The 25,047-nt window shown below is 30.9% G+C and overlaps 5 protein-coding genes across 7 annotated transcripts; 3 read left to right on the top strand and 2 right to left on the bottom strand.

The window, feature by feature from the left end:
- Nucleotides 1-139: 139 nt before the first annotated feature.
- Nucleotides 140-6,959, bottom strand: LOC122537751. Its single transcript, XM_043671217.1, has 8 exons — nucleotides 6,709-6,959; nucleotides 6,044-6,507; nucleotides 5,337-5,700; nucleotides 4,337-4,592; nucleotides 2,794-2,943; nucleotides 2,041-2,380; nucleotides 920-1,283; nucleotides 140-501 (listed from the first exon to the last, which is right to left on the bottom strand). The coding sequence occupies exons 2-8, from the start codon at nucleotides 6,346-6,348 to the stop codon at nucleotides 244-246; spliced, it is 2,037 nt and encodes a 678-aa protein (XP_043527152.1). The 5' UTR covers nucleotides 6,349-6,507; nucleotides 6,709-6,959; the 3' UTR covers nucleotides 140-243.
- A 1,565-nt stretch (nucleotides 6,960-8,524) lies between these two features.
- On the top strand, nucleotides 8,525-13,535 carry LOC122537921 (mediator of RNA polymerase II transcription subunit 31). Of its 3 annotated transcripts, XR_006308735.1 has the most exons (5): nucleotides 8,526-8,805; nucleotides 9,105-9,194; nucleotides 9,273-9,560; nucleotides 9,954-10,091; nucleotides 13,406-13,535. XR_006308735.1 is itself a non-coding variant. In XM_043671596.1 (4 exons), exons 1-4 carry the CDS (start codon nucleotides 8,739-8,741, stop codon nucleotides 9,929-9,931), a joined length of 483 nt encoding a protein of 160 aa, XP_043527531.1. In that variant the 5' UTR covers nucleotides 8,525-8,738; the 3' UTR covers nucleotides 9,932-9,946. The 3 variants fall into 3 exon arrangements, 2 of the variants coding, with proteins under 2 accessions (XP_043527531.1, XP_043527525.1); XM_043671596.1 differs by lacking the exons at nucleotides 9,954-10,091; nucleotides 13,406-13,535 and adding an exon at nucleotides 9,894-9,946 and having other exon boundaries at nucleotides 8,525-8,805; XM_043671590.1 differs by lacking the exon at nucleotides 13,406-13,535 and having other exon boundaries at nucleotides 9,954-10,168.
- On the bottom strand, nucleotides 10,352-15,554 carry LOC122537859 (solute carrier family 22 member 8-like). Its single transcript, XM_043671474.1, has 8 exons — nucleotides 14,884-15,554; nucleotides 13,762-14,103; nucleotides 13,397-13,644; nucleotides 12,759-13,045; nucleotides 12,208-12,574; nucleotides 11,816-12,054; nucleotides 11,479-11,654; nucleotides 10,352-11,265 (listed from the first exon to the last, which is right to left on the bottom strand). The coding sequence occupies exons 1-8, from the start codon at nucleotides 15,016-15,018 to the stop codon at nucleotides 10,969-10,971; spliced, it is 2,091 nt and encodes a 696-aa protein (XP_043527409.1). The 5' UTR covers nucleotides 15,019-15,554; the 3' UTR covers nucleotides 10,352-10,968.
- A 3,056-nt stretch (nucleotides 15,555-18,610) lies between these two features.
- On the top strand, nucleotides 18,611-20,322 carry LOC122537936. The gene is made up of 2 exons (XM_043671606.1): nucleotides 18,611-19,497; nucleotides 20,030-20,322. Exons 1-2 carry the CDS (start codon nucleotides 19,450-19,452, stop codon nucleotides 20,258-20,260), a joined length of 279 nt encoding a protein of 92 aa, XP_043527541.1. The 5' UTR covers nucleotides 18,611-19,449; the 3' UTR covers nucleotides 20,261-20,322.
- Nucleotides 20,323-21,389: 1,067 nt separating this feature from the next.
- LOC122537850 (SET and MYND domain-containing protein 4-like) lies at nucleotides 21,390-24,448 on the top strand. The gene is made up of 11 exons (XM_043671463.1): nucleotides 21,390-21,555; nucleotides 21,632-21,863; nucleotides 21,952-22,135; nucleotides 22,205-22,529; nucleotides 22,603-22,852; nucleotides 22,935-23,260; nucleotides 23,339-23,412; nucleotides 23,487-23,599; nucleotides 23,674-23,965; nucleotides 24,045-24,207; nucleotides 24,279-24,448. The coding sequence occupies exons 1-11, from the start codon at nucleotides 21,440-21,442 to the stop codon at nucleotides 24,409-24,411; spliced, it is 2,208 nt and encodes a 735-aa protein (XP_043527398.1). The 5' UTR covers nucleotides 21,390-21,439; the 3' UTR covers nucleotides 24,412-24,448.
- The last annotated feature ends 599 nt before the right edge of the window (nucleotides 24,449-25,047 follow it).

Genomic DNA, 25,047 nt, shown 5'->3' with positions numbered 1-25,047 from the left:
TTCCGTCGTATTGGCAATTAAATGGAAAGTATAGTTGATAATAAAATCGTAATGTCGAAATTATAGGAGAGCTAATGTGAAACAAAATATAAATGACGAGTACAGTACAAATTAGAATAAAGTCAGAGTCTCTCTGGAATAAAATTAGAAATAAAAGAAGATTTATATCAATTTATTCATAAATTTTCTACAATTCAGATCCTCACGAACCTCAAAGTGTTTGTTTAAATCAATATTAAAAGTTCAATCAATTTCGAGCTTCTTGAAAGTTCCTTCGACTCCAAACAGATCGGTCGCTGTTTTTCCTTTACCTGGCCGCAGAGATTCATTAACGCGCCTCGTTCGTTCTTCCTCGAGAAACCAGTCGCGATTTTCCTCGAGCATCTTAACCGCCTTTTCATGCAGTTCCATCAGAGGACCAGCTTTTCCACCTGTTTCGTTCGGTAGTATGTCTATCGGTATGAATTTCGACACCGTGTCCAAATTCGTGTGCGTGTGAAGCTGTAACAAATTGTTTGATATAATCAATTGATAGATGATAGAGAAGCGTGACAGAAATACATCATTTTAGATTAAATCAAACATTGAAACGTGACTTAAAAATTGTAGGGTTTAACATAAATCTTAAGTTTTAGAGATTTTGAACTGTTCAGGCCGTTCAAGAAGTCTTACGAATCTCTAAAATACTATATTAAAATTTCTACTATATTTTTTCAAGCTCTAAAATTTTATAATTAAATTTAGCGGGTGTTTATTTAAATTAATACTTTCGTGAATTTAATTTAAAAAGATGGAAGCTAAACAGTAAATAGTGTTTCATATAATTCTGAATACTGTATGGATTGTGCAAATTTTCCACTAAATATCTACACAGTCTACTCACAGTACTTCTGTATTAAAATAATTATCGTTCCGTTACCATGTCCAACAATTCCTTCTTCATGAATGGTTTCATCATATTCAGTATCACGTCCATCACGCTCGTAATGTTCATGAAATGAAACCCTTTCAAACGAACTGGCAATGCCTCTTGCAAATAAAACAGATACTTCTTCAATCCCATCGGGTTCAATCGAGCACAATGGCCAAACACAACGTTCTTCATATCGAATAAAATTATGTGCCCCTCTGACGTGCCTTCGCTGTGAAGCCACAAGTCAAGCATCATGCTCAAGAACTTCATCCCATCGTTATAAACATAATTCGAGGGCTCAGGGTCGATCAATTTTCCATAAAGAATCGCGTAACCTTCTGGTGTCTTCTTCTCCAAAACTTGAATTGTGCTAGAAAAAAAAAAGTCCAATATTGCGAGAGTTAGTCGAGAGAATTCACATTTATCGATTTATTAAATATTGTTGTAATTTTATTAAAAATTACTTTGAAATTTCGTTTTCAGGAGGAAAAAAAAATTAGAATTTCATTCAAATCGATATTGTATGCAAATATATTTCGCGAGTTGCTTTTTGCAGATTTTTCTCAAATATTCGGAATAATGTTATGGTAACTGATTGTGAGACTATATTTAGACAAAGTCTTTTCGTTTTTATTAGCTTGAAGATTCTGTGCGTGCAATTGGTAATTAAGTGTAATTTTATACGTAGTACGGGATAATTAAAACGTGGGAATTAAAAACAATGACTGAATGAAAATAAAACGTATATGACATTTGTTAGGCAATCTCAGCACTGAATTCAATTTGCATTAATAATTTTATGCACTAATATGGTCGATGACTAAAACTTTAACTTAAAAAAATTATGTACGAAAGGTATATGTAATAATATGTAATGCAAACTTCGAAAAAATCTTCAAATTTCCAAAAATGAAAATTTATTCAGCATTGATTTTTTGTTTAGCAATTAGTTTTTCAACATTCTGATTTTCGAAGTTCTGATGTTAATAGTTCTAGTATTCTAACAGTTTCAGAGTTCTATTAGTCTATTAATAATTTTAATAACAAATGCTTCAACGCTAATATTCCAGCACATTACAGTTATTAATTTTTCTTTTTAAAGGAATTCAGTAATTAGAAACACTTACACTGTTTGGAAAGATTTTCTCAATTCCTTCGATCCCAGGGGATCTCTATTAGAAAAGAATTCGGGAACGTGAGTTCTCACAGTGAAATACGTATCGATAGTCGCCTTCGTGGGTTCCATTCGATAATAATTACTGTGTAAAAATAAGGCCAATTCAGCGTCTGTTAATGGCGGTAGATGTGGCTGTTTTTTGTACCAATCTCTCAACATTTGCATATCGTCCTCTTTCAAATCTGGATTCTTCTTCAACTCTTCCTCATACGTAATACCTTTTACCGCCATGTCTGAATTCCTTGAAAAATTCGAAAATTTCCAGAAAAAGTTCGCTTCTTTGAACTTTCTTTTAAACAAACACACAGAGCTAATTTTTATTGATGTAAATTCGTGAAAAATTTCAGAGAGGATTTCCCATTGAATTTTGTAAATTTTCAGCTTCGTAGAGCGTAAAAAGAATCTTTTGTAATATAAGTTTTACTTTAATCTTATAGATACGTATCATTAGTACGCAGAAATATTAATCGATATAATTTACTTTAATACAGTAATAATTTTAACACGCAAAATATATAACAAGTGCTCTGAAGATATTTAACTGAAAACTGATAAAAATATAGGACTAAACTTCTTTTTGGGACACCATTTTCTCTTTAAACTATTTTTGTATTTTCTGATCTAATTAAAGTCTTGACTGTCTGATCTAATTAAAATCAAAAATTACTATAAAAATATTTAAATTTTGCTAGTCTCAGCTTACTTTTGATTGTTTCCGCCCAAAAAATGGTGCACCAAAGCGAAGTTTCAGCACTGTTGTACAGAGATAAACTTGTTTCCTTAAGATCACCACAGAGCGGCGGTTCGGACAGTACTAACTTCCATAGAGACTGAAGTGCAATCAAATGATGGAGTTATTATCGGATAATCACGTGTAGCGTGACAGTTGAGGTCGTCAGATGTGCTAAATTATATATCTCGACGTGACATGAAAATTTTTGTTGAAAATGATTATGTTGAAAGATTTTGTGAAAATAGATATATTTATATAAAATAGTTTCTAACGTGTAATAGAATTTAAATGTGTAAATATATAATGGAATATTTATATATATGCAGATAATAAATTTCATATTTTTACATTGTAGAAAATATTAGGAATTAAGAGAATTAAATTAAGAGGTCTGTTAAATAATTAGAGAATATTAGATATTTAATTAATAGTTGAACAATTCAATGAGTAAAAATTAATAGTTGAACATTCAATTAATAAAAATGAATAGTATAATTTTTGTATATGATAAATGGAAATTCTATTCTATATTTTAAGATGTATAAAATTTTAATAAATATCGTAAAAAGTTCTTCCCTTCTCATTCTGAGCAAGCAAAAATTTATAGTCATGATAAACTGAATAGAAATAGAATCGTGACGAGGGAGAATTTGTTCCATGACATTGTAAACAGGAAATTATCATTAAACGAAATTGTTAGGTTATGAATATCAAAGTTGGACGTTACAACAATGCACATGAGATGTAACATTGTAAGTAAATTATTTAATTGAAAAAAAAAATGGGAAAATTATTTAGTTATCTAATATCTATTATAATTATTTTTCGAGTATCCTGTCATTCTTTTTTTTTTTTTTTTTTTCTTTTAAAAGAAGAAGAAGAAAGAAAGGCATTAATTTTTTTGAAAGAAGGTGATTTCGAATAGTAAATTACCCAGATTTTATTGCCCATAAATTCATGAAATATTCTTGAAATATTAACGCACAGTAATTGGTACAATACGTAACAGTATAATTAATCATTCACCTAAAGGCTTTTATTAATGACTAAACTTTAATTGCTAACATACATTTACCGTAAACGCTTAATTTAACAAATTACTGTTATACTTCCGTATTAACATAATATTAATTATTGTCTATATATATTTTATGCTTTCAGATTTGTGTAGCGAATTAATTATTAATAAAAATGACAATTAATTATCTTTAATTATTAAAGTTAGAAAGCCTTCTGAATTTTTAAAGTTCTTATATAATGTTAATCATATAATATGTATACGTACATGTTAATTATCAGTGAGGAAATTTAGTCAATAAAGTTGTTGCAGACATGAAAAATTAAAAAGAAGAAAACAGAACGCGTACATAATAGCAAACCTTTATTAATCTTAAAAAATACACATAACAAATTATTTTCTTGGAACTTAAATGTAAAGAAAGAAATTTTATTTCACAAGATCATGAGAAGGAAATTGTTCACTGAATAAAAAAAATAGAACAGATACTTTCTCAATCTATATCGAGCTTCTTGAAAGTGCCATCAACACCAAATAAGTCATTGGCAATATTACTTTTTCCAATACGGAGTGACTCGTCCACCTTGCCACATTTCATTTCTTCAAGGAACCACTCTCGTTTATTGTCGATTTCTTTTATTCGCTCCTCTTGCATTTGAACTATCGATCCGGCTTTCCCTCCAACTTCGTTTGGTAAAAGATCGACAGACAAGAATTCTTCTAGTGTTTTTGTCGATGAGTGCAGGTGTACCTAAAAAAAAAAAAACCGAAAGAAACGTAAAAGCCTCTATCGAAGAATTTTTAATTGATTGAATATAATCAATCTTTTAATTTAAATTAAATTAGATTGAAGAAGTTAAATTTAATTTCCTAGAGAAAAGGCTTTTTAGTCTAAATTAATTAAATTACGTAAGAACGTAAAATTAAACTTTTTAGTTCAAAATTCGTTAAATTTGGGGACTTTTAATTTGAGATCTTTATTTACTTCCATTTATTTGAACTCACGATATGTTATCAATAAGTTGAATTGCAATTTAAGATTTAGAAAATAATTTTAAGCGCAAAAAGAAGTTAAGATATTATATTTGGAAGATTTCAAATGCTACTATCAAATATAGTACATACTTTATCAAATAGAAATTAAGAAATGTAAAATAAAAGTTATTAATTATTGATTACGATGACCAGAAAATTATCATTTTACGTAGAGTTTAACATAAATAATTATTTTATTTTACGTAAGACATCGCGAAGACAAATAACACGTTCTCATAATAAATGAGTGAAATATCATAAAACATCTGGAATGAATCATGCAACGCACACACATATATGCATTTTGAATATCTTAAATGCAAGTATTCAATTTGTTAATTTAGCTTGATAAAGTATTGTAACAAAAATTTTGATCTCACTCGTGCAGTATCAAAGTATTAAAAATATCGAAATTGAATTTTATCCAAAATTTGACAATAGAAATAGAAGAATCTCTCACAATATTCCACAATTCGTTTTTCATAAATGGCCTCGCCATATTCATGATGATATCCATCACCGACGGACAATTAATAAAATGTAGACCCTTTAGACGAACAGGTATTGCCTCTTGAATATACATCACAAGTTTCTTCAGCCCCATTGGACTTAGTCGCCCTACGTGACCTAAAGAGACGTTAGCCATGTCCGCGATAAACAAGTATCCATCGCAGGTGCCATTTCTCAAACCAACCAAATCACACTCCATGAAAATGTACTTGTTACAATCCTCGAAGGAAAAATGCGACGGGTCGGGGTCGATTAATTTTCCGAATAGCAATTTGCAACCTTGCTTCGAGAGGCCAGACAATTCAGCGCAAAATCTGCAATGCAGAAAGAAAAATTGGTTCTCATTAGCGGATCTCAATAATTAGTATTTACGTAATTATTATTAGACTTATGGATGTTTACGCATTTATGAGAAAATATTCAATCGTTGCTATGTAACGTGCAGGTAAAATTTCATAATTTAAAAAGTAGAAATTGTTTCACGCACTAAATATTATAGAGAGCAAATATTGTTGAAACAAATTCGAGTATTTCTTTTCACATATGATACTTTTCCAGTTTGCTAAACTTTCGAAATTTTCCAATTGGTCCACAGATATTTTTGTTTATAAAATTTCAGAACAATTGAAATCACCGAATTGAAAATCAAGAACTCACACAACGTTGAACGTCTGCCGTAATTCCTTCGATCCAAGGGGATCTCTGTTATCGAAAAACTCCGGGATGTGAGATCTGATAGTGAAAAAGTTCTCCGCGGTGTTCTTCGCTGCCTCCATGCTGTAATAATTGCTGTGAAGGAACATGATGAGATGCAAGTCCGAAGGCTTGGGTAGATGTTGCTGTTTGTCACACCACTCTCTCAGCATTTCGATATCCGACATTTTCACCTCCGGATTCTTTTTCAGTTCCTCTTCCAAGGAGAAAGGATAGGGCAAAGGATAGGGCATTTTCTTGTTAGCCATCTCTCTTCGTTTCACTATTTAAACAAGTCGCAACGAAAGAACAAATTTCTCTCAAGCACGAAAATACGATCCTCGTTGTCGAATTCTTGAATGTTTGTCGATTTTCTGATTGTCAGATTTGCAAAATTCTGACGAGAATTTATATTTTCGTGGACGTAGCTGGAAAAAGTAGGATTTAGATAGAAAGTTTTTAATGATTAATAGAATAACTTTGTTGATCTAATTAATAAAATTAATGATACTTTTAGTATTTACTATTTAATATACGTGATATTTTTAATAGTTATTAATTTTTGATCTTTTAATAGTTATGAATTTTTTAAATTTTTAGTAATATAATATTCTTAATATTTTACATACTCTCGTATGTTGTAAGCATTCTGTATATTTTCGTGTCTTTAAATCCGCAATCTACCGATCACTAGCTCACCAATAATTTCACTAGCTCGCGATCGATCAAACGCGGAAATCACGCACCGTCCTTGCGAACACGTATCGTAAATAAAAAAAACGTATCACTGATCGGTCTAGAGTCTTAACGAAGACTGAAAGGAACACTGGACGCCTTGATTTTTAATTCAGACGGTAAAATTGATCGAGCTCTGGTATGGGTACAACGCGTGAAGCCAGGAGCATTAAGCTAACGCGTGGAGAACGTGCACGTTTCCAATTCGAGAATATCATAGTTTCTTCTTTTTGTGATTGGAGCGTGGAGGTACTGTATGGTGGAAGAACAGGATAATTAAGGTGAACAAAGCATATATTAGACTAAACATCGTTCTTGATAGCTTCGTTCGTGAATTACATGAACATCACTGTGCTTAAACATTGTTGGGACTCAATTTGTTGGAAGAAATTTTAGTCAACCCCTTGATATTACGAATTTGTTGCATTATGTAAACATAACTGGATTTTTCATGCATAATTTCTTATATGAGTTTACATTACATTTATGTAAAAAATATGTATTTACATTTATGTATAAAATAATAAAGTGAAACGTATTGTATTTATATATAAAATCATGAAACAGTAAAAGCTATTAACCAATTTAAGTGGGGAGACCCCACGTCTAAATTCGATAGACGCTGTAACACATAACGTTAATTAATTTTCACGAAGCATCAAGGAATTATGAAAGCATCCACTGGGATGAAAAAGGCATTCACCGATGCCGCAAAAGTTTCGCGACGCTTTCTAATTTAATCATTTTCTGATCTAGTTCCTCGTTGTTCCGCTTCGAACGTGGATATCTTGAAAAATATTCTTAGATATGAATGGACGAATTGTTAGGTAAAATAAATTATTAGAAGCTTACGAAATATAATAGATGAATAAAAAAGAAAAAGAAATAAATTTCGTTTCATATCGCTCATATCTGACAAGTTATCTTGAATCAAAAGTTTTTTTATTTTATTTTACGTTGAGAATAAAATAATATAACGGTTTGATATTACTTATTTTATCACGAAATTTTTGATCATATAAACTATACAAAAATGCGTAAAAGTAAAAAGTCCTACATTTAAGGATCTATATACGTAATTGTTCATTATCATGAAGAAATAATGATGTACTGTTACGCAACAATGTACAATACCAATAAATGACGCTAACAACATCTCTTTCAATTCTCTTCAACTTAAGTATTACCTTAAACGTGTTGCAAATTGAACGTTTAACGACGCTAGTAAGTAATTTTATCGTTTTAATGTAACGAACTTTAATTATCAATTTCCATAAATGATTTAATAACGAGTCCTCAATGCAACTGGAAAAAGGAAATTAAAAAGTAAAATTAACACGATTTTCTTGAAATTTTTTAATTAATTGCTTGCGTACGTGGGAAATTTAATTAATCAGATGTTCAAATTCTATTGCTATAGGAATTATATAATTATTAACATGAAATTATGTACTTAATATTACTAAGTACTTAATACATAAAGTACTTAATACTCTCTTTTGAGTAAAATTATATATTGATTTTGCTTTTTCATTTTTAAAAGTCAAGAATGAAGACTATTGTATTGTGGAAATATAATTAATGTTAAAATACGTGTAGAAATTATATAAATTCGATTGAGTGAAATAAGAATTTAAAATTAAACAAATTTAAAATTTCCCGCGCAGCAGAATGCGCGCTTTTTAGTTCCTCAGTTGACCACAGAAAACAATGGCGTCGCTACAGTGTATTTGATTACATTTCATCTACATCAACTCCGATATGTATACGAAAATCTTTCGAACCATAAGGAATTGTGTAAAGAATTATCAGGAAAGTTGTACGAACATTTCAAGCGAATTTAAACATATATCGTCTGTTTTGAAACTAGAATTTCTATAATTAGCGTGGTCGAAAATAATCGACTAATACGAATTAATGTACTATGAACCGTTTGGATGATCCTCCAAGTCTCATGAAAGGCAGAAAACCATCTTTTATTGGAATGAACGGTATTTTGTACTATGTTTTTAAAATTCTTAATACTAGTGCAATATTTTTTCTTTTCTGAAGCATTTTCTATTTCGTTATTATTTTTCCACACTTGTCATTGCATGTATTGTTACAATTATAAAATATTTTGCTAGACTAAATTTTATTTTATGAAATTATAGAATTAAAGAGGAAAATTTCTTTCGTCTGTACATCTTAAAATTGAATTTCGTGACGTACAATAATTGTAACTCGTTCTACAATTTTTAGGTTAGATGCATGTAAGATCTAGTTATTAAATTTTGCTTCAAATTCATAGGAGGCCCAGAAACAGACGATCAACAACGCTTAAGATTTCAAGTTGAATTAGAGTTTGTTCAGTGTCTTGCAAATCCAAATTACTTAAATTGTATGTTGAACCATATTACCAACTGTGTTGGACAATAAATAGTATATGATCAATTAATATCAATAATTATTATTTCAGTTTTAGCACAACGTGGATACTTTAAGGATTCTACATTTATAAATTATCTTAAATATCTGTTATATTGGAAGGAACCAGAATATGCAAAGTATCTGAAATATCCTATGTGCTTGTACTTCTTAGATTTATTACAATATGAACACTTTAGGAGAGAAGTAGTAAACTCTCAGTGTACAAAGTTTATAGATGATCAGCAAATTTTATTGTGGCAACATTATACCAGACGTAGGACAAGACTGTTACAAACTGCAGCAGAGCAAACGCAACATGCAAATCCTCAGAATAATGGTATTGTACAACCTAAAGTTCCTTGAATGATATATGAGAAATTTGCTATTAAATGGGTCCATAAAAACTACAATATCAAAATAACGTTGCATAATGTTGTCTATAACTGTAGTTCCTTGTCAGAATTGTTTTAGTTACATTTTTTGGCTGTGATAAGTCACGAATAAAGTACTTTTCTATGTTCTCAATACAGCTGTGATTACACTTCTCCCTCTTTTCCTTCTATCTCTTGCTTACGTATCATTTACCAGAAGACTTAAATATGAAAACGTTGATTTAAATAAATGAGGAACATTGTAAAAATTCCAATAATAATAAGTATCAAGTTTGCAGAAGTATATTATCATAAACATTTTGTGAAAACAAACTGAAGTAAAGACCCTCCACTTGTAGAATCTGATTTTGGACAAATGATGCTGAAACATGAATAGCTGTTCATACATATTTATATCACTGTTTGTGCTTCAAGACTGGAAAAAGAGGGAAATTATCAAGGACAAGGATAGAAAATGCGAATTTTAATGATTTTTAGTAAGTCCATTTACTATACTCATTGATAGAATTTATTTCATTTCGAAACATTGTAAATCTTTTACACAGAATTTTGTGTAAACGAGACATTCATTTAGTAAAAGATGACAATAAAAGATGACTATACTTACGACAGAATAATAAGAAGTATATATCTATATGTAACAATATGAAACTAATCTTTATATTTAATCTCAATCCTTACGTTTAAAGTAATATAAGTAAATGTAAACTTTGGCACCTATCAGATTTATATATACAATTATTAATTTAATTATTAATACGTACGTATTTAATATCAATACAATAGTTTAATTTTACTTTTGCAAAATTTTTTCGAATTAATCTTATAATTGTATATACAAATATATTTATTTAATATACGAGTGATATATCTAAAAAAAGCTAATGAAAAAGCTATTACACGTTGTTATTTCAGCCTCTAAACTACAAATGTTCAAAAATGTGACTTGCAATTCATTGTTTTAACTTTTACGTATTATATAAATCTACTTTATATCGAGGTAATAACAATTGAATGTATCATGATTTTTTTTAAACTTTAGATACTAAACCTAACATATAATAAATATTTAACGGTATAAACTATTAGAATGGTTCAATCTATGTAAAGTATAATACACAATGATACATGTTCCTAAAAACGGCTATAAATTTATAAAAAATATTGCAGTTTCAATTCGTAAAATATTTTCCAATCATAGATTAAACTATTATTTTAAACTATGAAAAATATTCTTGAAAATAAATTTTCATGACAAATAATCACACTTTGCAACAACTGTAATGATCATTGAACTGTTGGTCGTGATACAACAATAGACATACGTAGCACTGATTTCTGCTAGATGAAACTTCATTCAGAATTTTTATTCTCAGTAAAGTTCACTAATATGCCATTTCCTGCGTCCACCCAGTCTTCAGAGAATAATTTTGCCCTAAGTATCTCCCTCTCAGAAGTATCTTCGACTGTATTCTCGTTGTTTAATTTTTCGCTCTTTTCTCTTCTTTTAACGATCAGCAATTCAGAATCCTCTGTGGTGTCAGGCAAAATTTGATTCAATGTTTCTGGTAAAATTAAAGCAAGTGCTCCAGATCCTAAGCAAAGCATTCCAATGATTATCAATGGAATAGTGACTGGAAAATACCCTCCCTGAAAACAAAGATTGCATATTCTTTCGTATAACTTCTTATTTAATATTTCTAAATAATTTACAGAAAATTTAATACATTAGAACGAAGAATGTTTTAGAGAGAAAGCAGAAATTCCTGTTTGATGGGATTTAATTCATGCTACGGTAGTTTTATACGTTCCACTAAATTAATAAATACAGTTTATATTCTAAATATAGTATGAAAATCTTACCAGTAATAGTACATGTGACGTGCACAAACTGCCGATTTTTGCGAAAACCGTGCACAAGCCTAAACAAGTTCCTCGTACCACAGTTGGGAATATCTCGACCGTGTACAAGTATGTTATAGAAACGGTACTTATCGCTGCTACTTTACCGAGCAAGAGCATAGTGATCTTCGTGAGATCTGGAAGTTAACTTTATTTTTAGAAGACCTTAGCTTTATACTTAACAAATTCTTTTTATCCTTAACTATGTTAATTAATCCAAAGATTAAATCAACTAAATATAAAATATAGTAGCTTTTCAAGAGATACGTAATTACATATTATAGTTAAAATTACGCACCGACAGCATTGTTGGGATTTGACAAGATAAGCACAGCCGCAAACAAAATGCAAATTGCACCGGTAATTGATTGATACGCTGACATCGGTAATCGTCTACCATATCTGGATAGTATGAAGTAGAGAAACACATAAGTTGCAACTTCTAATGCTCCCCCAAGTGCGTAATTTACGTGTCTGTTAATAGTAAAGCCAGGAACAAGCGTCATGAAAACATAATGCGCCACGGAAGAAGTGAAACTGAAAACAAAAAGATGGCAAGAAGTTCTATAGTTACATCTTTCTTAATCCTCAGAATATTCGTAAAAATTTAAGCCGCAAGATAGACAAATAAAAAATTTAGTAAATTCAATTTTGTTAATTAAAGTTGGTTAAAGAAAGAAAAGTCTTTACCACTGATAAATCATTACGATTCCATATTTTTTTAATGGCACAGATCTGAATAATTCCAACAGTTCCTCCTTCGTTTGAGCGTTACTAGACTTTTCCTCGATTTTGTGAAATTTCTCCTCGTCGTTTTTATTTGAGAGCTCTTCTTTCACCGGTGTTCGCAGCTCCACAGTATCGTACGTATCTTTCATGGAAAACCGTTGGTTTCCGGCCGGCTGCGATATCGATTTCGATTTCCGATGGCTCTTCGAACTTGACGCGGTGTTGCGCTTCTCTATTTCTCCATTCTCGCGTTGCACGGATTCCAGTTCTGATTCTGTTTTAGGAAACTTGCCTTGCAAGTTTTCAGAAATTGCTCTTAAACTAGTCTCTGGAATGTGTGTATATATATGTGTGTGTTAATTATAATATACATTTCTAATCATCAAGTAACAGTTGGAGTGAGGAATTAAATTTGTGTTTCGAAAATAATTAAACTATAATTGTACAATATCATTAATACGTGATGAGAAAAACAACAGACGAAATTTTTCAATTAATATTTCAACTCCTACTTTGAACTTTCTGTTGTGCCGCGTCAGCGTTGCTATTTAATAAATTCGCAGCTTCTTCTTTCATTTCGCTATCGGTTTTCGATTTCTTCAAATCTGTACATGAAACGCGCGACTTTCTCTCTGGCTTAACCGGCGTCGCGTTTTCGAGAACGTCCGCCACCGTTTTGGCATCTTCCCTTCGCGATCTGGTGCAGCACACATTGTACTTTGTAATACGCTCCACTGCCATATCTGCTTCCGTCGTTTTATCCTTTGCTAGCAACCACCTTGGCGATTCTGGTATCATCCTGGAAGTAATATTTGAGAAATATCAAATAGAAAGATAGAAATATTAATAAACATTTAAGAAAAAGTTTTTTCTTCCTCTTTTATTTTAGTAATTTGTACTGATAAGAATTTATTCCTATGTAGGATATAAATGATCAAAGATTGATTATTAATATTGTAATAATTGTAATAATAATGCTTGGAAAATTCATAGTGAAAGTTAAGAAAAGTGTAGCCATTTTGTATAACTTCAAATTATCATGTAATTTATTACACATTTATTTATTCATTTAATAAGAATAACTCTGATATGTCCATAAAAATTTCTATGTAATAGTTCAATTTTTTCCATTAAAAGTAATGATATTTACCAAATATAGAGGACAGTGATGGCAGTGGGAACCGAGACAGCTAATTGTAAGATTCTCCAATCGGGTATAACATAACTGAGCGCAGCCAGAAGTATCAAACCAATGGCCCATGCAATTTGCATAACCAGTGCAACGAACGTCCGCGCTTTCGCAGGGAACAATTCCAAAGAAAGAATGTACGTAGAGTTCTGTAGACCCTGGACGAACACTCCTTGTAATCCTCGAAGAGCCAAAAACGTAGGATAATTCTGAAACGGAACGCTTTATTCAATGAAGAGGAGGAAATTATTCTCGTCAATTTGCTGCTCATGCTATATTATATTATTTTACAATATCAAACAAATTAAATTGAAGAACTTCTATACCTGCACAACATATAGCGCAACAGCCATCGTGCCCTGAGTGTAAAGACAAATCGCTTGAACCGGAAGTCTTCCTATTCGATCAGCTAAAAGACCAGAGATCCAGGCGCCCATTAAAACCCCGACATAATAAATTGTCGGTCCAAGGAACGTTAGGTACTGTTTTTCACAGATTAAACTCCATTCCGTCACAACGCTACTTTCACCAAATTCGGTTGCAAATTGATACTCGCCAAGGCACAGGTTCGTAATCGAGGATTCCTTGAGGCCGGAAGTCTCATTGACTGCAACAGTCACGTTGCCAAGCTCTTGGCAACCGTACGTTCGTTTCGTCCCATTCTTCGCCTGTAACGTATAAATCATTCCAATGAAACACTGAAAACGTTAAGCATTCGATATTTAACGCTGAAACATTGAAAATGACTAATAGAAATTACAACGAAGAATTTAAATATAGGAAAAGAATTTAATTATAGGAATTAAAATTGCATAAACTTCTGTATAGTACTTCTTTTTAGAGTCATAAAATTATAAATAAAATTGTAACTTTTAAGAGATGTAATATATTTGGCAATTTCTCACGTAAAAAACAAAAATTGACCAATTAGTTATGTACGTGAAATTTTATATCATTTTCACAGTATAAAAGTTATGTTATAAAAGTAGTTGAGTAACTTTTCTGTAATTTATTTTCAGAGGTCTTTTATCATTTTGCTACCACGTGTAACGTATATAATTTGCTTTCACACCGTTCGCGCATATATCTACCTCCATTGAAAGGAGTTTCAAACTTCGTAGAAGACAAAAGTTAGTGAATTATTCGAGTTAATATTCCTAAGACATGTGTACTTCATTCACGAGTTAAATTCTTCGTATCCTATTAAGAATATTTAATAGTTCAAATTTCGCTAGCTGATAAATATTAATCGGAATTAATTTAATAAAAATTAATTTTTTTTAGACAAGCAAATACTAGAGAGAATTAATTCATTGAACTCACAGTAAAAGATAAAATAAAAATACAATCAGCAAATGAAATAGGTAACTATAATATATAATACACAATAATAATTAATAATAAATAACAAGAATAAACTGGATAACTTGGAGACAAAGGAAGCTTACCTGACAATAAAATTTAGGCGTATAATTGTGAAACACCGGGAGCGCGTGGCTCATGGCAACGATGACATAATTAATGCCAAGCAGCAACACGATCACTGTTTGAAAGCACCCAACCTTTACTTCCTCCGCATTCATCTCTTCCAATATATGATACTTCCTTTCACAATATCTCTTCTAATACTTTCTTTCACAGATTGAATCACAGAACAAAGGAATGTCTCACCAAATTCACTCAATTTATTCTCTATAATAATTCCAACCAAGCAAGAAGATAAACATTGAAATTCCAATTACGCGAGAAACGTGTATCCACTTATCCATTTGTAACGCAAGGAAAAGGAAGAAAGACACGTGTAAAAATAATTTGTTCGAAGAAAGAAAAGAAAAGTAGGAGAAAAATAGAACGCGAGCTTTGTTTCACGAAAGTTTGACGAACTGTTGTGTGCCACTGTGCGAAATGAACAAAATGGGAAATTCGTGGCAGCGAATGGAAGTTGTCGCGCAGCGCGAACAAAGTGTCATCGCTGAGGGTAAGGCACGCACTAACGGAGACAAGAGTCCTCTCTCTCGAAGGACAGCAAGCAAAGAGGAACCAATTCCTAGCGGTGGTGAATCAGACGAGGAGAGAAAACCGGTGGCTATTGTTTTACGGTGACACGTATCCCCATTAATGCACTCACGTCACGGGAAAACGATCGTCTGTCAATAATAATCGATTTTTAAATCGGTGTAACGTGAATTTTACACTTCTGAGAAATCATTTGACGACATGGTGTGAGAGTGTCGCCTTCCGGAAGAGTGTGGCGCGAAGAATATCACCAGAGGGTTGCGAAGCAAATATCAAAAGGGCATTTTGGTTTAAACGTTTTATATATTTTTCTATATTACAGTGTAAGATGTTCACTATGTAAAAGAAAACTATTTTCAGTGATACTTAAAAATGTGTATAGAAATATATATGATTATATACATATTATGTATATATGATTAGGAACACTTTACGTTCAGTATTTTATATATTTTTATATATTATATATATTTGTACGTTTAACATTCGCAAGCAGTTATGAAATCAGAGGGATGATATTTGCAAAAATTGAAATTTTATTGCTTTATTTTTACATTTATCTTAAATCTGTGTAAATATCGTATTGGCTACAATAATCATATTATTCGATAAAAACCCCAATACGTATTCTAAAAAAGAATTTTACTTTGCGCTATTCGTACCAAAGATTGCTCGGCGATGTGTAAAACAGTATTAAAAAACGTAAAACACGTAATATTATACCTGTCGATCGACTGATACGTGCAAATTCAAGTGTACAAACTGAGATAATAGGCTGACTGGGTCTATGAACTCTTGACGCACGTTTACTTCATTCTACATTCACCTGTATAGGTTGCAACAGAAAGTCTCATTGATAGGTATTGATCGTTTCATTTTACTGAATCGCTCTTCCCTGCAAAAATCTCCCTTACGGTCGAGCGCACGCCAAGTTTTAATTTATAATTTTATCTTTGCATGAATCATTATTCATTACGACATGCACTAAATTGCGTATTTATACTGCAGATTTTTGTTTCCCATTTATGGAAGACGAAAAGATACCAAATTATACAAGCTATACGCAAAGATATACAAAGTATCCGAAATATTAACGTACGTTACGAAACTTATGGACGAAACAATTTTTCACCTAATTTCCACTCTTTTAATTACATTAACTTTGATTATGTGAGCTGATAATATTAAATTAGACCTCGAAAAAGAAATTTCAAAGTCCAAAGGAACACATTTGAGATTAAAACACTTCGATTGAATTTTCAGCAAATCGCACTTAACAATGGACTCATTGTCAGCCGACAAAATGGGATATGCATGACACGCAATTTACTCGCCATAAAAAAGAAGAATCACCACCCTAAGCTCGGGGATCTTGAAAAGAGAGACAATATAAATATATCCGGTATGACGAGGACGAAATCAGTTGTCATGTCATAAATAAATGTAGAAAACATAGCCGGCGAGCAAACATGAAAATCTATCCGGTGACGTCTTCCATACACTATCCCATACTTAGTTATCTTGATGGAGGGGTGACCGATCGTCATAGTCCAGTCCGATGGTGTTTCCTTCGTTTCTGGAACTGTTTCTGTATGCGAAGAACATCACGTCCGGTCCCGAGCGCATCCTGCCTTTCATTACAGGCTCTCCCCGTGTGTTCGGTCGCCGATTCCAAAGGAAAACCCCGGTTGAATTCTCTCCTGGCTTGGCTGTCCTTCGTCATTCTCTCGCAAATCGAACTTCGTCATTAGCATCGTACGTCGTTGAGGTGATCGATCTGTACCTCGGTCATTGTCTCAGCATCGTTGCAATGAACGACTTTCATTTCCATTGAATCTTTTCGAAGCTCGATCAACAGATTGGTAAGTGGCAATCGGTAACGCGATTACATGGTACGGAATATAGGCAAGAAAGTGGCAATATTGAACATCTGTTGACACACATAGTTGTTTTAGAAATGTTTTTAATGTTATCCGGATCTGTTTGTACAATTTTCTGTTCTCACGAACACGTATGAAGAAATCTACTAAAGAGAGATTTCTATGTCAGATGATGTACTTCAACATGTTTCTACTAAATTTAGTATTACTAATTTTAGTACTAGTAGTTAGTAGCGTTTTATGGAATAATTTATAGCTATTCTTACTAAATTGACTATATGGTATTATAATACCATTATAGTACTATAAGTACTAATAATAATATTAGTATTATTATTAGTAGTAATAGTATAAATAGTACTTCTTCACTTTTTATTGGTGAGAATAGAAGAACAATCTGCACAGTGTTAACCGAGTTTTGTAAAATATTAAAAAAGAAAATAATTTACCATTCATCAACGACATCATTCCTCGTTCGACAAACCTAAATGACCGACAGGTGAGGCTCATTACGATTGCGAATGATTGACGAACAATTTAACGATCGTGAGCAATTGAATGGTAATGAAATCACAATTGTAAGAATGATAGATAATGGTGCAGTGAACCATAAAATCAACTGTATTCCGAATAAAAATAAAACAGTATAAACAATTTTATGGTTCACCAGATATATTTACATTTTATTTTTCGTATCTCTACATCGTTACATTATATTCTTCAAAAAGTATATGTACTATGAATTTATATTAGTCATGCAGAAATTGTAAGAAGAAATCCTAATAAGTTTCGTTTTTTGTTATCTTTTAAAGGAAAGCAGTTTTGAAACTCGTTATGTTATGAATCAATCTCCGTAGATATGTTGATATTCACGTGTATAAATGCGTGCAGAATATTCAATAGTTCATTACCAGCAATTAAAGCAATTGTTATGCTAATTGCAAGTACTTCTACTTCTTACTAGGCAATAGCAGTAGAAAAGCAGTAGATTCGTGTCAGCATTAGTACTCATGTCATAACAACATCTACAATACTCGTTCGACTATTCGCCAATAGAATATTGCCACCAGTTTGATGATCCATTCAGAATTGAAAAAAATTACGAACACCTCGACCCTATGTAAATTACGAATATGCAAATTTTACTTGTATAAAATACTTTGGCTAACAAAAACCTAACACTTTCCCAAGAGAATACGCGTACAGTAACTTCAAAAAATATTCACACGCCATTGCATCTATTACAGCATTTGCATAATACAATTAATTAGGTCGAAGTGTATCGAATATAGGCGTCGTACAACTGCGAGAATTTAACACTTTAGTCAGAATTATTGGCAGATTCTACATACGAAATTTATCTAAGCAAAACAGTTAGTGTAATCGGTACAACTCACACAGTAGTTCACCAATTTTCTTCTAACTAACTATCATTTATGTATGTGTAAGATAAATGCAATGGCGTGTCAATAATTTTCATAGTCATTGCGTTTGATACATGTTTCATTTAGAGACATTGATACATGTGTCATTTAGTATAGTTTCGTAACATATAATACTGGGTGCTCAAACAACTTTCTGTCGCTACTATACGCATTCACAAGCGGCGTGTATTTTTTTTTTTTTTTTCTTTCACGTGCTCAATTCGAATGGAAGTCCCTCAAACAAACCGTGACTATACATACGAGCACGGCCAGTGGCCGAGCACGTATCGTATAACCTGAAGAGATGGCCTGGATGCCTTTTTTCGTCGTGTACCGTTATCGTAGAATAACTTCGGTTCTGCGATCACATGCCGCTTATTTTACTTTGTCCCCATCGTTCACCCGTTCGATTGTATGTTACGACCTGTGCTCTATTAGCTTGAAGGTTTAACGAGAATAGGAAGCGAACGAGTTTCTCCCGCGAAAACGTTCGGCTCGGTTCAGACGGGCCTCAGTTCTCGTTGCTCGCTCTGCGCGGTCAGTCGAAACAATCTCATCGATACTTGAAAGAAATCACGAAAGAAAAGAAAAAGCACGAAAGAAAAGAAAAAGAGAAGAAATCGATCGGCGATTGGTAAAGCAGTCACTGATACCTGCCGGAAGTGATTAACGCATCGATTAACGGAAGTGCAAGATGAGGATCGCGCTCGCTTTAGGTGTAGTCCTTATTGTTTGTATCAGCGTAAGTACCGATCGAAAGCCCGATTAAAATTTGAAATGAATCGACGCGCGAATTGATGCTTAATTCTTGGATGGACGATGGTTTAATTACGACACGTTCCGACTATTTGTTAACCCATTAAGAACCAACATTACGTCAAATGAATTTATTTTGTGTTTCTTTTAATATCGTGGAAATATACTTTCGATATACTCTTGATGTAAAAAATCTTTCAAGAAATAGCAAAAAATAATTGAGTTAGGCATTTTACATAACGAAAGATACAGTTAATCAATTTACGTACACTGTAGACATATAATTTTAATGTAAAACTTTCAGGAAAAAGTGAAATTTGTAATTTTGCTCCTTTCTCTTGTGAATTCGTAGTCGTTGCAATTAAATGCAAATGTAGACGAAATATAATAATTTCCGAAATATAATAATATAATAATTTCGCAAATAATATAATAATATAATAATTTCGCAAATAATATAATAATATAACAATTTCGCAAATAATATAATAATATAATAATGTCGCACTGTTCGACAGATACGATGCGTCGAGAGCAAAGTAAAGAAGACGCAACTGTCCTTGCAAAGCAAAGAGACAAATGTTGTGAACTTCATGAGATTGCTGGTGATGAGGCTGGTGTTCGGAGTTGCATCGGCGATGGGTCTCGGTGAAAATCTTTCTGGCGTGCTCGGGGGAATTTTCGTACCTCCTGGAGCAGAAGATTACAGTGATTATGCCGACGATGATTTCATGTCGGATTTGTTTTAACAACAGTGCACGCTAAAGCACCGTTCGAACTTGCAATTATAAATAATCAACGAGCGTAAATGGAATTTGAGCTGTATAATTTTACTTTTGATTCTGTTTCATCCTAAAGTCGATGCGATTGATTTATATATACGGAAATAAATATTCTTTTATTCGAATTTAGGCGGGTTAAAAATATTTAAAAATCTGACGCATGCGCATCAATATATTTGCGTCAGCGTGTGCGCGTCAATATACGCACGTCAATCAGTTGTGCGTGTCAACGCACGAGCGTTGGGTGTAATTACGTTTATTTATATTGACAAATTCGCCTGAAATTATTTTTGCTTGTTAAATTTGTAACAGCTTACAACAAACTAGTAATTATTGTAGTCTCGTTTGTAAATAATATTATTTATATTTATATTTATTATTTATTTAAGAGCATAATTATGAAAAACATGAAACCTTGTTGCGTCAAAGAGCATTGGAAATTTAAATTGCTCTTTGTACGTATGAAGGTTTCAGTAAAGCTACTTTTATTTATCTAATTTAGTAATATTAGAAAATTAAATGCCTAACAATTGTTTCATTTAAAAACACATATATACATAATTATGTTTTTAAATAATGATGTATAGAGAATTTGTTTTTAAAGAATGATATATAGAGAATTCGTTACGCGATGTATAGTAAACATATATATGCATAAAATACGGATTCTTTATAAAACTTGAAAATAAAGTAGACTACAAATATTTATTTACGTTATTTATTTATTAAAAGTTATAATCATTATTTTAAATATACGTACATATATCTTTATAATAAATTGTTTTTCGTAAATATAAAATTAGATAAATCGGTAAAACAAATTAGATATTTTACAACAGTATAATTTATTTATTTGCTTATTTATTTTATATAGAATTTTGAAACTTTTATTCATGATAAATCGATAAATACTTCTGTCATAAATAATATAACGACGTTTGTCTTTATGTATATTAAAATTAATATAGAACAGTAATATTATATGTAACATAAATGTATTACTTTTATGTTATATGAACAATATAATGTATTATTTGATATAACATAGATAATAAAAATATACTAAGCATTTAGTAATTAAAAAGTTTGTGAAAAATGGTATAACCTAAAACTTTAATTTAATATTCCAACAACCAATATCTTAAAATGGAGTGGCAAAAGGTATTAGAAACTTTTACACATCAATTAAAACCTGCTATAAAGGATAAAATAAAACGCGAAGATGAGCTTATGTCTTATTTGTGGAATGATCAATATATAAAGTAAGTGACAAAAATTGATAAAAATATCACGATTTTAAACAATATTTTTTAAACTTTTACTTCATTTCATGTTTAGAAAACTTGTGTGTTTATGGTTGGACAATCACTATGACAGGAGAGAATGTAAATCTACTGCTAAAGCACAAGCTTTTAAAAAAATGGGTAACAAAGAATTTCAGGCAAAGAATTACAATAAAAGCATAGAATCATACACAAAATGTGCATTATATGCATCAATAAATAGCTGTGAATTGCCAGTTGCAATGGCAAATAGATCTGCTTCGTTATTTTATTTAGGTAGATATGATGTAAGTAGAAAGTGTAAGTAGAATTGTACTAAAAATATGTATAAACATGTTCTAAGATGTATTTTTGTTTGTATTTCATGATGAGAAGGATTGTATAAAAAATATTCAACTAGCAATTAAATTAAATTATCCTAAACAATTACAATATAAATTATATTTAAGATTACTGCAATGTTATTTGAAGTTAGGCAAACAACAGTTAGCTGAAGAAACACTTACCATGGTACAAAAAATGATTCATGATTCTGATTATATTGCACCTTCTATGAAAGGTAAGCAATACTCATTACTTACAAATTTACAAATAATGATTTTTTTATAATGAAATCACTAACTTTCAGATAATATTGAAAAAAAAATAAATAATATAGCATTTACTGACTCATTTGAGAAAAATACCGTACAGAACACTATACAGAATACTGATGATTTATCAAGATTAAAATCTAAAATTATAATTGAAGAAAATGTTAATTTCCCTAATGCATCTATAAATATAGATAGAATATACAATGAAAAATTAGGGAGACATGTAGTAGCAAATAAATCTATTAAAAAAGGTGATATTCTATTTATGGAAAAACCTGTAGGTTTTGTGTTACTAAGTCATGACACACATAGTCTTTGTCCACATTGTATTTGCTCAAACACAGATATTCCTGTTCCGTAAGTCGTGTATTTACTTTCATATAATATTTTCTCCGTAGTAAGAAAGATTTATAATATTATGTTATTTCAGATGTACAACATGTGTAAATAATTTTTATTGTAATGACTATTGTTTAACCGAAGCATGGTCTTCGTATCATTGTTGGGAATGTCCAGGAAGTCAAATGGAACTTTGGAAAGAAATTGGAATAGGACATTTAGCCTTAAAAGTTTTATTAACTTGTACAACTACCACAGACAAAGTTAAATTCAATGAAATGCAAAATTTAATTACTAATTTTGATAAACTATCTATGGACGATTTAAGAATATATGGAATTGTATGTATATTTCAAGAGAAAATATACATTTACACATACAAAATTAAAATTTTGTTTAGTTATGTTATTATAACTTTTACAGACAGCTATTATGCTCACTATATATTTATCGAAATATACAGACTTTTTCGAAACAAATAATCTTGAAGATTGTTTAATGAGCAAATTTTCGGATAATTCATTCAACATGAATTTTAATATTTTAACAAACAATGACAAACAACTTTATGTAAGTTCTTTACTTTTACGATATATTCTTCAACTTATTGGTAATGGACATGCGATTACAAAATCAAATACACTATTAAGTAATGACTCTTCCATGAACGAACAAGATATTGTAGCTACAGGAATTTATTCTTCTGCAAGTATGATGAACCATTCGTGCGATCCCAATATAATTAACATGTAATCCTTAAACTTATATAACATATGTATATTTATATGTTTCAGTATGTTTCAATACAATTTTGTTTTTAATTTTAGATTTATGAATCAATATCTCATTGTTAGAGCTTCAAAAGATATTGCCAAAGATGAGGAAATTTTCAACTGCTATGGTATACTACAATTTGTTTAAAAATGTACTTGTTCTAATTACTAAATAATACTGATATAATAAAATTATTACTAGGACCACATTATAGATATATGACAACAGAAGATAGACAAAAGATTTTAAAAAGTCAATATTGTTTTACTTGTAAGTGTACAGCATGTACTCTACCTAGGTTACAATATTTTATGGTAAATATAAAATTATGACATATTTAAATATTAATATATATCGTGTTATATTATTATTGAGATTATAATTACAGGAAAGATTTAATGCTATGAAATGTGTGAAATGTAATGGCCCAGTACGTAATACAATAGATTCTATACATTGTTTGGATTGCGGTGACAAAACGCAAAAGTATTCTCGAAATGAAATAATAGAAGCTAAAGAATTCTTCGAAACAGCTCAAATTTCTATTAATTTAGGAAAAACAGATGAGGCCTTAAATAAATTAAAAAAATGTTTATGTATTAGGAGAACAATATTGTATAAATATAATGAAGATATTACAAATACATTAAATCTTATGGGAGAAGTGTATAAAATAATGGGTTTGTTTAAATACATCATATACATAAGATGTGTCCAAAAATTATATAATAGAATAATAATGATAAAATTAATTCTTAGGACGATGGATAGATAGTATAACATGTTTGGAAAATGCACTTGCAGCAGTCAGAGAAAGATTTGGTTCCTATAGTATAGAATTTCTTAATCAATTGAATGATCTTACAGATGTGTGTCTTATATATCTGGAAAAGGAATTAAACATTAATATAAACATTTACAAGTAAATATCTTTGTAATTTGCCGTGGGTTACAAGTATTTCAAAATTATAATATTTATGATTTTTATTATAGAAAAATATTGAAGAAAACTCAAAACTATTTAAATCAACTAGAAAAAATTGCAAGTTTTAATTATGGATCTTGGAATAAAGTTTACGAAGATATAAGACAAAAACAAAAGAAGATTGACTGTTATAGTACATAAAACTTAAATGAACAAATAAACATATTTTATTAAGATATGTATTGTTATTTATTTTTACTTATTTAATTATTTATTATTCCCTAATTTATTTATTTAATTAAACATAATCGTATATAAAGAAATCTATCTTATGTAAAATGATACACATATTCTAATAAACATTTCAGAAGACGTTTCAGAAGATAATTTATAATTTTATGAACCATCTCTAGTACAGCAAAAAAATAAAACTACGCGTAGAATAGCAAGCAGAATAAATTGTAACATGTGTAAAAAAATTTTATTTTCAATTAATATTTTTTCTTCCCTAATTCGTGTGTCTTACTATTTATTATGTTGTAAGTAATAAAAGAACAAAGTTTCCTTGAAATATTTTTTTTTTGTACGTTTATATTAAGAATTTAAACATGCACCGGTGGATCACCCCTAGGATGGGTGCCAGAACTAATTAATATTGTTGTCCTCATCGCACGTTGTTACCCTCTTTGTCTACCGCACAGATATGTTCGTCCTTGTCTCACGCTATCGCCTTCCTTGTTTATGACGCGAATATACCTGTCCTTGTCGCACGCGATTGCTCTCCTTGTCTAACGCACTTATATGTCTGTCCTTGTCGCACGCTGTTGCTCTCCTTGT

Source organism: Frieseomelitta varia, unplaced genomic scaffold (genome assembly GCF_011392965.1).
Source record: "Frieseomelitta varia isolate USP_RPSP 00005682 unplaced genomic scaffold, Fvar_1.2 scaffold_163, whole genome shotgun sequence".
Classification (NCBI taxonomy): domain Eukaryota; kingdom Metazoa; phylum Arthropoda; class Insecta; order Hymenoptera; family Apidae; genus Frieseomelitta; species Frieseomelitta varia.
Note: the sequence above shows the minus strand (reverse complement) of the source record. Positions and strands in the feature narration are given on the sequence as shown.